General features: G+C 47.1%; 1 protein-coding gene across 1 annotated transcript in view; it reads right to left on the bottom strand.

The window, feature by feature from the left end:
• Nucleotides 1-10,269: 10,269 nt before the first annotated feature.
• Nucleotides 10,270-12,346, bottom strand: part of LOC134936596 (adhesion G protein-coupled receptor E1-like) — a 156,098-nt gene continuing 154,021 nt past the window's right edge. Inside the window, exons 15-16 of the mRNA XM_063931703.1 lie at nt 11,673-11,762; nt 10,270-11,580 (exon numbers count right to left, since the gene is read on the bottom strand). Of these exons, the coding sequence (XP_063787773.1) occupies nt 11,503-11,580; nt 11,673-11,762 (168 nt within the window). The 3' untranslated portion in view covers nt 10,270-11,502. The remainder of the gene's footprint in view (nt 11,581-11,672; nt 11,763-12,346) is intronic.

Genomic DNA, 12,346 nt, shown 5'->3' with positions numbered 1-12,346 from the left:
TGGGAAAAACCAAAGGTGGACATGATGGCGTCCCGCCTGAACATAAAATTGGACAGGTATTGCGCCAGGTCAAGGGACCCTCAAGCAATAGCTGTGGACGCTCTGGTAACACCGTGGGTGTACCAGTCAGTGTATGTGTTCCCTCCTCTTCCTCTCATACCAAAAGTACTGAGAATTATAAGACGGAGGGGAGTAAGAACTATACTCGTGGCTCCGGATTGGCCAAGAAGGACTTGGTACCCGGAACTTCAAGAGATGCTCACGGAGGACCCGTGGCCTCTACCTCTAAGAAGGGACCTGCTCCAGCAAGGACCCTGTCTATTCCAAGACTTACCGCGGCTGCGTTTGACGGCAGGGCGGTTGAACGCCGGATCCTGAAGGAAAAAGGCATTCCGGATGAAGTCATCCCTACCCTGATCAAGCCAGGAAGGATGTAACCGCAAAGCATTATCACCGCATTTGGCGAAAATATGTTGCGTGGTGCGAGGCCAGTAAGGCCCCGATGGAGGAATTTCAGCTAGGTCGATTCCTGCATTTCCGGTAAACAGGAGTGTCTATGGGCCTTAAATTGGGGTCCATTAAGGTTCAAATTTCGGCCCTGTCAATTTTCTTCCAGAAAGAACTAGCTTCACTACCTGAAGTTCAGACGTTTGTAAAAGGGGTACTGCATATACAGCCTCCTTTTGTGCCTCCAGTGGCACCTTGGGATCTCAATGTAGTTTTGGGGTTCCTAAAGTCACATTGGTTTGAACCACTTGAATCTGTGGAGTTAAAATATCTCACATGGAAAGTGGTCATGTTGTTGGCCCTGGCCTCGGCCAGGCACGTGTCAGAATTGGCGGGCTTTATCCTGTAAAAGCCCTTATCTGATCTTCCATTCAGACAGGGCGGAATTGAGGACTCGTCCTCATTTTCTCCCTAAGGTGGTTTCAGTGTTTCATCTGAACCAACCTATTGTGGTACCTGCGGCTACTAGTGACTTGGAGGACTCCAAGTTGTTGGACGTAGTCAGGGCCTTGAAAATATATGTTTCCAGGACGGCTGGAGTCAGGAAATCTGACTCGCTGTTTATCCTGTATGCACCCAACAAGCTGGGTGCTCCTGCTTCTAAGCAGACTATTGCTCGTTGGATTTGTAGTACAATTCAGCTTGCACATTCTGTGGCAGGCCTGCCACAGCCAAAATCTGTAAAAGCCCATTCCACAAGGAAGGTGGGCTCATCTTGGGCGGCTGCCCGAGGGGTCTCGGCGTTACAACTTTGCCGAGCAGCTACTTGGTCAGGGGCAAACACGTTTGCTAAATTCTACAAATTTGATACCCTGGCTGAGGAGGACCTGGAGTTCTCTCATTCGGTGCTGCAGAGTCATCCGCACTCTCCCTCCCGTTTGGGAGCTTTGGTATAATCCCCATGGTCCTTACGGAGTTCCCAGCATCCACTAGGACGTCAGAGAAAATAAGAATTTACTTACCGATAATTCTATTTCTCGTAGTCCGTAGTGGATGCTGGGCGCCCATCCCAAGTGCGGATTGTCTGCAATACTTGTACATAGTTATTGTTACAAAAATCGGGTTATTATTGTTGTGAGCCATCTTTTCAGAGGCTCCTCTGTTATCATGCTGTTAACTGGGTTCAGATCACAGGTTGTACGGTGTGATTGGTGTGGCTGGTATGAGTCTTACCCGGGATTCAAAATCCTTCCTTATTGTGTACGCTCGTCCGGGCACAGTATCCTAACTGAGGCTTGGAGGAGGGTCATAGGGGGAGGAGCCAGTGCACACCAGGTAGTCCTAAAGCTTTACTTTTGTGCCCAGTCTCCTGCGGAGCCGCTATTCCCCATGGTCCTTACGGAGTTCCCAGCATCCACTACGGACTACGAGAAATAGAATTATCGGTAAGTAAATTCTTATTTTTTTTAATATAATATTGTTTGATCAGGCAAACCCACATTTTGCACTCCCCATAAACTTCTGTTGCATTGTTTTATCTGGTTGAACCTCTGTTGCATGATTATGACATTCACTTTATTCCTACGCAACCAGACGGCTTCCGGACCATGGGGGTCATTCCGAGTTGTTCGCTCGCAAGCGGATTTTAGCAGATTTGCTCATGCTAAGCCGCCGCCTACTGGGAGTGAATCTTAGCATCTTAAAATTGCGAACGATGTATTCGCAATATTGCGAATACACACCTCGTAGCAGTTTCTGAGTAGCTCCAGACTTACGCGGCATCTGCGATCAGTTCACTGCTTGTCGTTCCTGGTTTGACGTCACAAACACACCCAGCGTTCGCCCAGACACTCCCCCGTTTCTCCGGCCACTCCTGCGTTTTTTCCGGAAACGGTAGCGTTTTTTCCCACACGCCCATAAAACGGCCAGTTTCCGCCCAGTAACACCCATTTCCTGTCAATCACATTACGATCGCCAGAACGATGAAAATGCCGTGAGTAAAATTCCTAAGTGCATAGCAAATTTACTTGGCGCAGTCGCAGTGCGGACATTGCGCATGCGCATTAAGCGGAAAATCGCTGCGATGCGAAGAATTTTACCGAGCGAACAACTCGGAATGACCCCCCATGTGATCTCCTACATGAAAAGTGAATAATGACTCATGACACTGCCTGCCAAGGAAGGATCAATGGCCCTCATTCCGAGTTGTTCGCTCGCTATCTACTTTTAGCAGAAATGCAAACACAAAGCCGCCGCCCTCTGGGAGTGTATATTAGCATAGCAGAATTGCTAACGAAAGATTAGCAATTGCTAACGAAAGATAAGCAATTCTGCTAATATTAGCAGAATTGCTAACGAAAGCAATTTCCTTGCAGTTTCTGAGTAGCTCCAGACCTACTCCTAGATTGTGATCACCTCAGTCCGTTTAGCTCCTGGTCACAAACACGCCCAGCGTCCGAACAGCCACTCCTCCATTTCTCCAGACACTCCTGCGTTTTTACCTGGCACGCCTGCGTTTTTTAGCACACTCCCTGAAAACGGCCAGTTTCTGCCCAGAAACACCCACTTCCTGTCAATCAGCAGAGCGATTGAAAAGCTTTGTTCGCCTGTGATTAAAATAGCATAGTTTTGTGTAAATTTGCTTAGCGCGTGCGCCCTGCTGTGCATACGCATGCGCAAAACTGCTGGATTTTAGCCTATTAGCAATTCTGCTAAAATTAGCAGCGAGCGAACAACTCGGAATGATGGCCAATGGCCCTCATTCCGAGTTGATCGCTCGCTAGCTGCTTTTAGCAGCAGTGCAAACGCTAAGCCGCTGCCCTCTGGGAGTGTATCTTAGCTTAGCAGAAGTGCGACCGAAAGGTTAGCTGAACTGCTTCAAAATATTTTCATGCAGTTTCAGAGTAGCTCTAGACCTACTCCTAGCTTGTGATCACTTCAGACTGTTTAGTTCCTGCTTTGACGTCACGAACACGCCCTGCGTTCGGCCAGCCACTCCCCCGTTTCCCCAGGCACCCCTGCGTTTTTATCTAACACGCCTGCGTTTTTTAGCACTCTCCCTGAAAACGGTCAGTTTCCGCCCAGGAACGCCCCTTTCCTGTCAATCACTCAGCGGTCAGCAGAGCGACTGAAAAGAGTCGCTCGACCTTGTGTGAAACTGCATCGTTTTTTTGTGAAAGTACGTCGCGCGTGCATACTGTGGCCCATACGAATGCGCTGAAATGCAGATTTTTAGCCTGATCGCTGCGAACAACGGCAGCTAGCGATCAACTTGGAATGACCACCAATATCTTAAGAGGTTCCCCGTTACAGAGAAAGTAAGAAAACACTCATTTACATGTGTGCTGTTTATTCATAGTTGAGAGGTACTGGGGGAATGCCCTGCTGCTCCGAAGTGCTGGGCATGCCTCCAACATGACTAAACTTGGGAAAATGGCTAGTGGGCATGGACAATCCAACTTTTCTGCAGCGAGCTGGCTGACTAAATTAAGTGACAGAGCAGCGGCACAAGCACACGCTATACACAAGAGCCTGTTTGCATTAGATGACAGGTGCTAGCTAGTATCTGACAAAAAACATTCACTGTTACATAGATGCCTACAGTCATTTAGACGCTGCCCTCCCATTCTACCTACAACTCACTGATGTACAGTATAGTGATCAGGGCCGGTGCAAGGTTTCTCGGCACCCTAGGCAAAACTTCTGCCTTCTGCCCCTTCCCCCTACCCACCCTTCAAATGAAAGGCATGCTGCTTTCACCCCCTCCACGTACTCTGTTAAATATCTGCTGTTCTATCCCCCCAAAATCTGTGTACATGCTGCTGCTCATCCCCCCAGACTGTGTGCATGCCTGCTCCTTATCCCCCCCCCCCCCCCCCCCCCCACCACCACACCGCTGCTCTCGCTCTCTTTCCTTATCAATGCAGAGAATCCTCTGTGCAGCCACCTTAACTGAGGCTGCAGTGCAGAGTTGGAACTGAGTAGTCTGTGAAAGAGCATGGAATGATGAGCAGTGCTCCATGTCACCCCCAGCCAGGACTCCAGGAGCTGTCAAAGTTACTGCCTGTGCTGGGTGGAGGTGGAGCTGGAGGCTGCAATACGGGAGCTTAGCAGTCGCGGCTACTGTAATATATGAGTTCTGGGGGATTGCAGTGGCTGTGAAAGGTAGGACTATGCTACCTTTTTTAGGCAGCTGTAGCAGGCCGCCCCCTCAGGTCCCGGCGCCCCTAGGCAGCTGCCTAAAGCTGCCTAGTGAAAGCTCCGGCCCTGATAGTGATGTAGTGTAGATATGTAGTGTAGCATATATGGGGTAATGTCGTGCAGTGCTGTTGTATAGTGGGTATGTAGGAACACACTGGTGTGGAGGGGGTATGTCAAAATATGATGATGATGATGATATCTTAGTGGCAGGTCTGGTGGTGGTGGTAGCAGTAGCGGTGGTAGGTCGGGAGGAAGTGCTAGTGGTGATGGTATTCCTTGTTTCTAATAGAGCACAGGTTCTCAAATTCAGTCCTCAGGACTCCAAACAGTACATGTTTCCAGGTCTTCTCACAGAATCACAAGTGAAAGAATTAGCTCCACCTTTTAAAAATATGCTAGTGAGAAATGGGTACACCTGTGCACCTTCTATGTGACCTGGATAACATGAACTGTTTGGAGTCCTGAAGTCCGAGCTGGAGAACCACTGTAATAGAGCATAGCATTAAGTAGCTATAATTGCTTTAAAATGTATTTAGTAAATGTGCAGTGGATTAAATGTCACCACAAGTTTAATTTCTTAACTAATTCTGCTACAAAACAATACTTTCTAAACTTTTTAATGTGTTAGGTCCAGCTAATATGACATGCTCTGTCATTTGTAGGTTTAACTCCGCCTACATTACATTTTGAAGTAATAATCCCGCCTACTTTGGTATTGGTTCCGCCTACTGTTGATTTGGTGCCGCTCACATGAGGCCACTTCTAGAAATTTTTCCAGGGCCACTTTTATTTCCCAATCCGCCCCTGCCTGGGAGCATCTGCTATGCAAGGATCCGGTCTTAAGTTGGCAGAAGAGCCACAGCTAGTGGTGCTAAACCTGTTATATTTGACATATTAAAGTGATTGGCATGACCATTTCAACAGACTCTGATACCCAGGATAGCACAAAAAACATTTTGGGACAGTCATCTGGGTCAGCGTGCATCATGGAAATGGTTTTATAAACCAGGAAGGAACAGGGGTGTTTCAACAGAGGAGGGGGCCCGTATCCAACTTTGGGTGGGCCCCCTCCTCTGTACGGCACTGTAGACTCTGACATTGTGCCAGAGTCTACTGAGCATGCACAGGTCTCTGGAAATATGGTGCTCGCCATGATCCGGAGACCAACTTGGCTACCGCACATGCGCGGTGGCCATTTTGACAGCAATTTCCACCGCGATTGCAGCGCCCGGCGCTGGACTCCGGAAAGTTAAGTATTAAAATGGGTGCAGTGTTTGCGATGTGGGCCCCCCCTGGAGCCAGGGACCCGTGTGTACCGCACACATTGCACCCATTATATTGACACCAATGGGAAGGAAGATGTGTGAATCTCCCCAGGAAGTACCACCGCAGAGTGGGAGGAGAGATGGTTGAGTTTAATGTTGTGAATGGGGAGAAAGGTGTATAAGCAGCTGATGTAACTGGACCTGGATGTGAAGAAAGTTCTGGAGGCAGAGAAGAAAGCTACCTGATTTTCATTATGTGAGTAGCAGAACCAGACCCTCAGGTCTGGGCCTAAGAGGGTCATTCCGAGTTGATCGCAGCTGTGCTAAATTTAGCACAGCTACAATCATCTTCCCTGAATGCAGGGGGACGCCCAGCACAGGGCTAGTCCGCCATGCATGTCAGTCCGAACCGCCACCCCCCCCTCCCCGCACAAATACAAAAGCATCGCACTGCGGCGATGCTTTTGTATTTGAGGAGTAAATCCCGGCCAGCGCAGCTCCTGTGGCTGGCCGGGAGTTAATTGTCGCTATCACAGAGCAGAGAGGAGCCGGCGAACGAGGAGTGAGGAGTCGCAGGAGTCGTGAGAGAGAGCCGTGTCCGAGTAACCACAGCAGAGCCAACCACGCTCTGACATGCTGAGGGGAGACGGGGGATGTGGGAGACGCTGTGTCTGGGCTAGCTGGAAGGCCCTGTTACAAGTAAGCTATCAACGCACCCTGGCGCTTACAGACAAGGTCACAAACTCTCTGTTAAAGTACCCGCTCTCATGTACTGTGGGGCCGCAGGTGCCTTGGTTATTTAAGTGGTGACCCTTAAATTGGTGACAGCCTAGCAAGGCACTCCTGCAACGTACTGTAATAGTCTCCAAAGAAAGCGTTAGTGCAGCGAGAGTAAACTGAGCGACACATGGGAGCCGCCTTAGTACAGTGAATGAGTAGATATGACAACGAATGTATGAGTATAATCCAAGATGGACTTTCATTCCCTGCCTTAAGTGTACACCGGTGGAGCATTAGTGCCATCTAGTGGTCATATCTGGAAAGAGACATTCGGGGGCAGATTTATTAAGCCTGGTGAAGTGATAAAGTGGAAGGTGATATAGCACCAGCCAGTCAGCTCCTCTCTGTCATTTTTCAAATCCATCTTGTGACATGGAAGTTAGGAGCTGATTGGCTGGTACTTTATCACTTCACCGGGCTTAGTAAATCTTGCCCTTAGTTACTTAAAATTACTGTTATCAGTGGATGAGATTCCGGACATCACCAGCTGTACATTAGCTCTGCTACATTATTTAACTGCTACCTTACTTCCACTATACCTCTGTACAGTATAAAAAATTTTTTTTATATACGCAGTAGTAAGCGATATGTCAAGACCAAGCCATATTCATATATACGCCCAGCACAAGGCTAGTCCGCCCTGCATGTCTGACCCTCCCACCGCCGCACAGGTACAAAAGCATCGCACGGCGGCGATGCTTTTGTACCTGAAGAGTAGCTCCCTACCAGCGCGTTAGCAGCGAGCTACCTGTCGCTCTCCGGGTCGCAGCAGCCGCGTGTCATGACTGGTGGCAGCAGCTGCAGCGATAGTATTTAGCTTCTCGAAACTGATCATTATCCATTTTTAAATTCGCAGCTCAGCTCACACTGAGGGAATTCAAAGGGCTTTTCTATATACATGAACAAAGTCGCATTGGGGTACAGCGCACAGAACATTACAAACAATACATTTTTAATATATTTTGAATTTGCTTTAATTCGCAGCTCAGGTCACACTGAAGGGATTCAAAGGGCTTTTCTACATATGTGAACAAAGTCATACTGGGGAACAGCATACTGGGGTACAGTGCACAGAACAGTAAAAACAAATTAGACAATAAAAAAAGTACTCTCTTTTTTACTGGCAGCTCGGCTCACACTGAGTGGAGATACATGGCTTATATATGTACATGAATAAACGCACATGGGTACAGCACACATAATCAGATGCCGGGAGGATGACGTTTTGCCTCAATTTGGAATCTGAGACCAGTGGGAAATCCCCTGCGTGATGTTCATGGAGGGGAGGGAGGGGGGCTGAAAATGTACAATTTTTGCATGCACTTCTAGACATCTCCCAGTTACCATCGCAGACTGTTCCATAGTATATATGATAGTGTGCGTATCAGTCACAACTTGTTCCTCTGTGTGTTAAAATCGTATGCTGGGGACAGATGCCGCACCGCATGTGTAGTGCCGCCCTGCATTGCGATAGCATTTGAAATGTGATCGCAACGCAGAAACCCAGAAATAGAGGAAGCCAGGCTGCATATGCAGGCACACCGGTGCCATGTTTTCCAATGCAGGAATCGCAGGCAACGTCATCTGCTCACCCCGAAAATGGCCATAACATGCCAATGTTTCCCGCATTACTACCCTAGACATGATAGTACTTCAACATCTACTAAAGGTGGTCCGGGGACAGAAAGTTTATGATAGGGCTCCTGAATCTAAACAATATTTCACAATGTTAAATAAAACATCACCTCTAAAGAGAAAATTAACTGCCAAAAAATGTAAAAATTCCAACATGCAATGCACCACATGCAGCTGCTAAGAAATGCTCAGGTCTTGGACTTCGTTATCAAGTGGTAGTCCAGCTAGTGCTACTGCTGTTTCATGCATTAGAAGAATGCCTATTATGGAAGGGGTGTGGTATGGAAGGTAGATAGTAACTAGGTCGACAGTGGCTAGGTCGACCACTATTGGTCGACAGTAATTAGGTCGACAGGGTCTTTAGATTGACATGGTCTAGTTCAACAGGTCAAAAGGTGGACATGAGTTTTTAATGTTTTTTTGGTGTCGATTTCTTCGTAGAGTGACCAGGAACCCCAATTAGTGCACCGTGTCGCCTCGCATGGCTCGCTTTGCTCGCCATGCTTCGGACAAGGTGCCTCGCTCCGCTACCGCTTCACTTGGCACCGATTACCGTTTCAATCGTAGTCCACGTGGATTGTTAAGTATGAAAAGGTAAAAAAAAAAAAATCAGTAAAAACTCATGTCGACCTTTTGACCTGTCGACCTAGAACATGTCGACCTAGAGACCCTGTCGACCTAGTTATTGTCGACCAATAGTGGTCGACCTAGATAGTGTCAACCTAGTCACTGTCGATAGAGACCGGATCCCTATGGAAGAAGGGGCAAAACACAGTCAGGGATCCTCTTCTGTAACCTCATATGAGGATGCCACACCTTCTCGCTCCCAGTCTAGTAGAGCAGATGTGCTATAGGCTTTTAATCTGCTGTGCGTGTTTGTGCTGCTACTCTGTCGCTTGTTTAGCCAGCAAGCAATTAGACAGTAATAGTGAACAATCGGCCTAATAGCTGTTTTTTGCAGTCCTGCGTTCGCATAGTCGGCACCCACCAGGGACTGTATTTAAGCTGTGCAAGTGTGCGATCGCATGTGCAGCCAAGTGGTACAAAAAGATCTTGTGCAGTTTCTGAGAACCCCAGGACTTACTCAGCCGCTGCGATCACTTCAGCCTGTCCGGGACCGGAATTGCCGTCAGACACCCGCCCTGTAAACGCTTGGGAACGCCTGTGTTTTTCCAAACTCTCCCGGAAAACGGTCACCCACAAACGCCTTCTACCTGTCAATCACCTTGCGATGGCACGTGCGAATGGATTCTTTGCACAAACCCATCACAGAGCAACGAACCGCTTTGTACTGGTGCAACGCGCCTGCGCATTGTGGTGCATGCGCAGTTCTTACCTGATCGCAGCGCTGCAAAAAATGCTAGCGAGCGATCAGGTCTGAATGGCCCCCAATATTGTGAGGTGGTCAAAATTGACTGGAAATGACTGATAATTGATGCTATTGAGGTTAATAATAATGTAGGAAGAAAAACAGGACCAAATTACATGATTTTAGCTGTTTTTAGCAATTTAGAAAAAAAAATTGAGATCCTAAACACATGAGGGTGGTTTTGCCAAAACTGGAAAGCAAAAACAAAACACTGAGGGGGTCCTTGCACATCTCTAGATAATATTCATGTTGCAATCCTGCTATTAGACTCATATATTTTACAAAGTTCAATTACAAAGAGGAACCACAGTGACATCTTGTGTTCAGTTTACTGTATTACACTTTGTGTGTTGTCATTTTATAGGATTACTGTATATAGTAATCTACTCACAACATACAAGTTTAAGGCAAAATATATCCTAAAAAGCTAGAAAACAATTAAACAAGAGCTTAATAGATAAACACTAGTACCATTTGTATTGTTGCCATTACTAGATAGACAAATGATAAACAGACCATACTGTAACTGGAGCTTTCAAATCTGTTTACTTTACAATTAATTTTTCTAGTTCAAGGGAAAAAAAGGGAAAATAATAAAAATAATCCTAAACGTTTGCTTCATACAATAAAATTACACATATTGGTTAGAAATCAAAAAAAGAGGTAGATACATTCTTTCATAGGGTTGGGATTGCTTGACCGGCGGCCGGGATCCCGATGGTCGGAATACTGACACCTGGTTCCCGACCGCCAGAATGCCGATAGGGGGGCGAGTGCAACGAAGCGCCTTGCGGGCTCGCTAAGCTTGCCATGCTGTGGGCTCGGTGGCTCACTGAGCTCGCTACAGGTTCTGTTCGCTAAATGTATCTGCCAATTTGGAAAACGGATGTCCCAGATTTAATTTTTACGTAGATGACCAAACCTGTCTTCAGAGGGGTAAATATACTAAAGGTTCTGAAAATGAAAAGTGGTGATGTTGCCCATAGCAACCAATCAGATTCTAGTGGTGATGTTGCCCATAGAAATCAATCAGATTCTATCATTTTCTAGAATGCAATAGAGAAATGATAGACAGAATCTGATTGGTTGCTATGGGCAACACACGCACACTGCCCCATAGCCTGATTGGCTCATGGCTGGCGTTAATTCAAAATATTACCAGCTCTGACCTGGCTGTTTGCCCCGTGTGACAGCTGTAACCAGCTGGCAGCCTGGCCTCTATCCCACAGCTGCCACCCAGGCCCCCTCTCGGTCTGGGCGACTGAAGTGCTTTATAAAAAAACTTTATTGTACAGTGCAGGCTCCTGTAATAGTTTAGTGCATGGGTAGCGGCCAGCTGGAGACGGGAGAACAGGGGGCCGCCATCATTAACAGCAGGGCAGCGGCGGGCGGTATGAGAGGCCCGGGCCCTCCACTCTCTGTCAAAATGGCCGAGCCCGTGACATTTGTGCCCACAGTACCCCCTTGATGGCGGCCCTGCCTCAAAGGCTAAGATTAGATTAGAACCCTACACAACTGGCAAATACTACAATATTCCTTGAAAGCAAATAGTGTACAGATGTTGTGCAATGGAACGAAATGAGATTTAATGAGACTTGTCCAATATTTTATTAACTGTGCGGTGTTCAAAATTATTCAAAAAATTTATATATTTATAGTTCATAAACATTTCTTAGGAGCATGTGGGAAACCTTGTGATGAGCAATGAGATGTCATTACTATCCTTGGTAAGAAATGGCTGATTGAGAATCTAATACTGCCAATGGTTCCCAGAAAGAACGGCTGATCATGATGCCACCATGTAAGCTATACCCAAGAGGCTGTCTTCTCACTGGAAGGCGCCTCTGTGTTCACTGTGGGCTTAGTAATGGAATACATGTTTACCTAGGGAAAAAAACAACATAGAATTAATACTTGGAAGTTCCACTGGATGTGGAAAAGGAAAGCCAGGAGTATGCTGAGAGGCTAACACTCACTGTTTGCACGCTGCCACTGGTAGATGCATCTGATGCCTGTTTGCTGCGTGTGTGAAGCCTGCGGAACAGTTTGCGGTACTCTGCAGTCACCTGCAAACAGGTAATGGCATGATCAAGCAGACAGTACAAAGTGCCTGATGTTGAGTGAAACCTATACAGCTTATTTCAAAGTATCTTGTGTGTTTCCACACTGCTCATGCACCAGAACTGAGCGCACACAAGTACAGGCATTGCAGAGTATTACACACTTCCATCGCATTTCCTCTTAAGACAGAAGAGGCAGAACTGGACCGTGGACAGGCGTTCTCACATTGGCAAAGGTCAATGAGGGCATCGACAAAACTGCAGGCCATGCAAAGTTGGGCGGAAGTGTAGATACGCCTTTCACCTAGTATAGCGGAGGTGCAAATGCACAAACTAAGGGGGTAATTCCAAGTTGATAGCAGCAGGATTTTTGTTAGCAGTTGGGCAAAACCATGTGCACTGCAGGTGGGGCAGATATAACATTTGCAGGTAGAGTTAGATTTGGGTGGGTTATTTTGTTTCTGTGCAGGGTAAATACTGGCTGCTTTATTGTTACACTGCAATTTAGATTGCAGATTGAACACACCACACCCAAATCTAACTCTCTCTGCACATGTTATATCTGCCTCCCCTGCACTGCACATGGTTTT

The sequence above is a fragment of the Pseudophryne corroboree genome, chromosome 6 (assembly GCF_028390025.1).
Source record: "Pseudophryne corroboree isolate aPseCor3 chromosome 6, aPseCor3.hap2, whole genome shotgun sequence".
NCBI classification, from domain to species: Eukaryota; Metazoa; Chordata; class Amphibia; order Anura; family Myobatrachidae; genus Pseudophryne; species Pseudophryne corroboree.
Note: the sequence above shows the minus strand (reverse complement) of the source record. Positions and strands in the feature narration are given on the sequence as shown.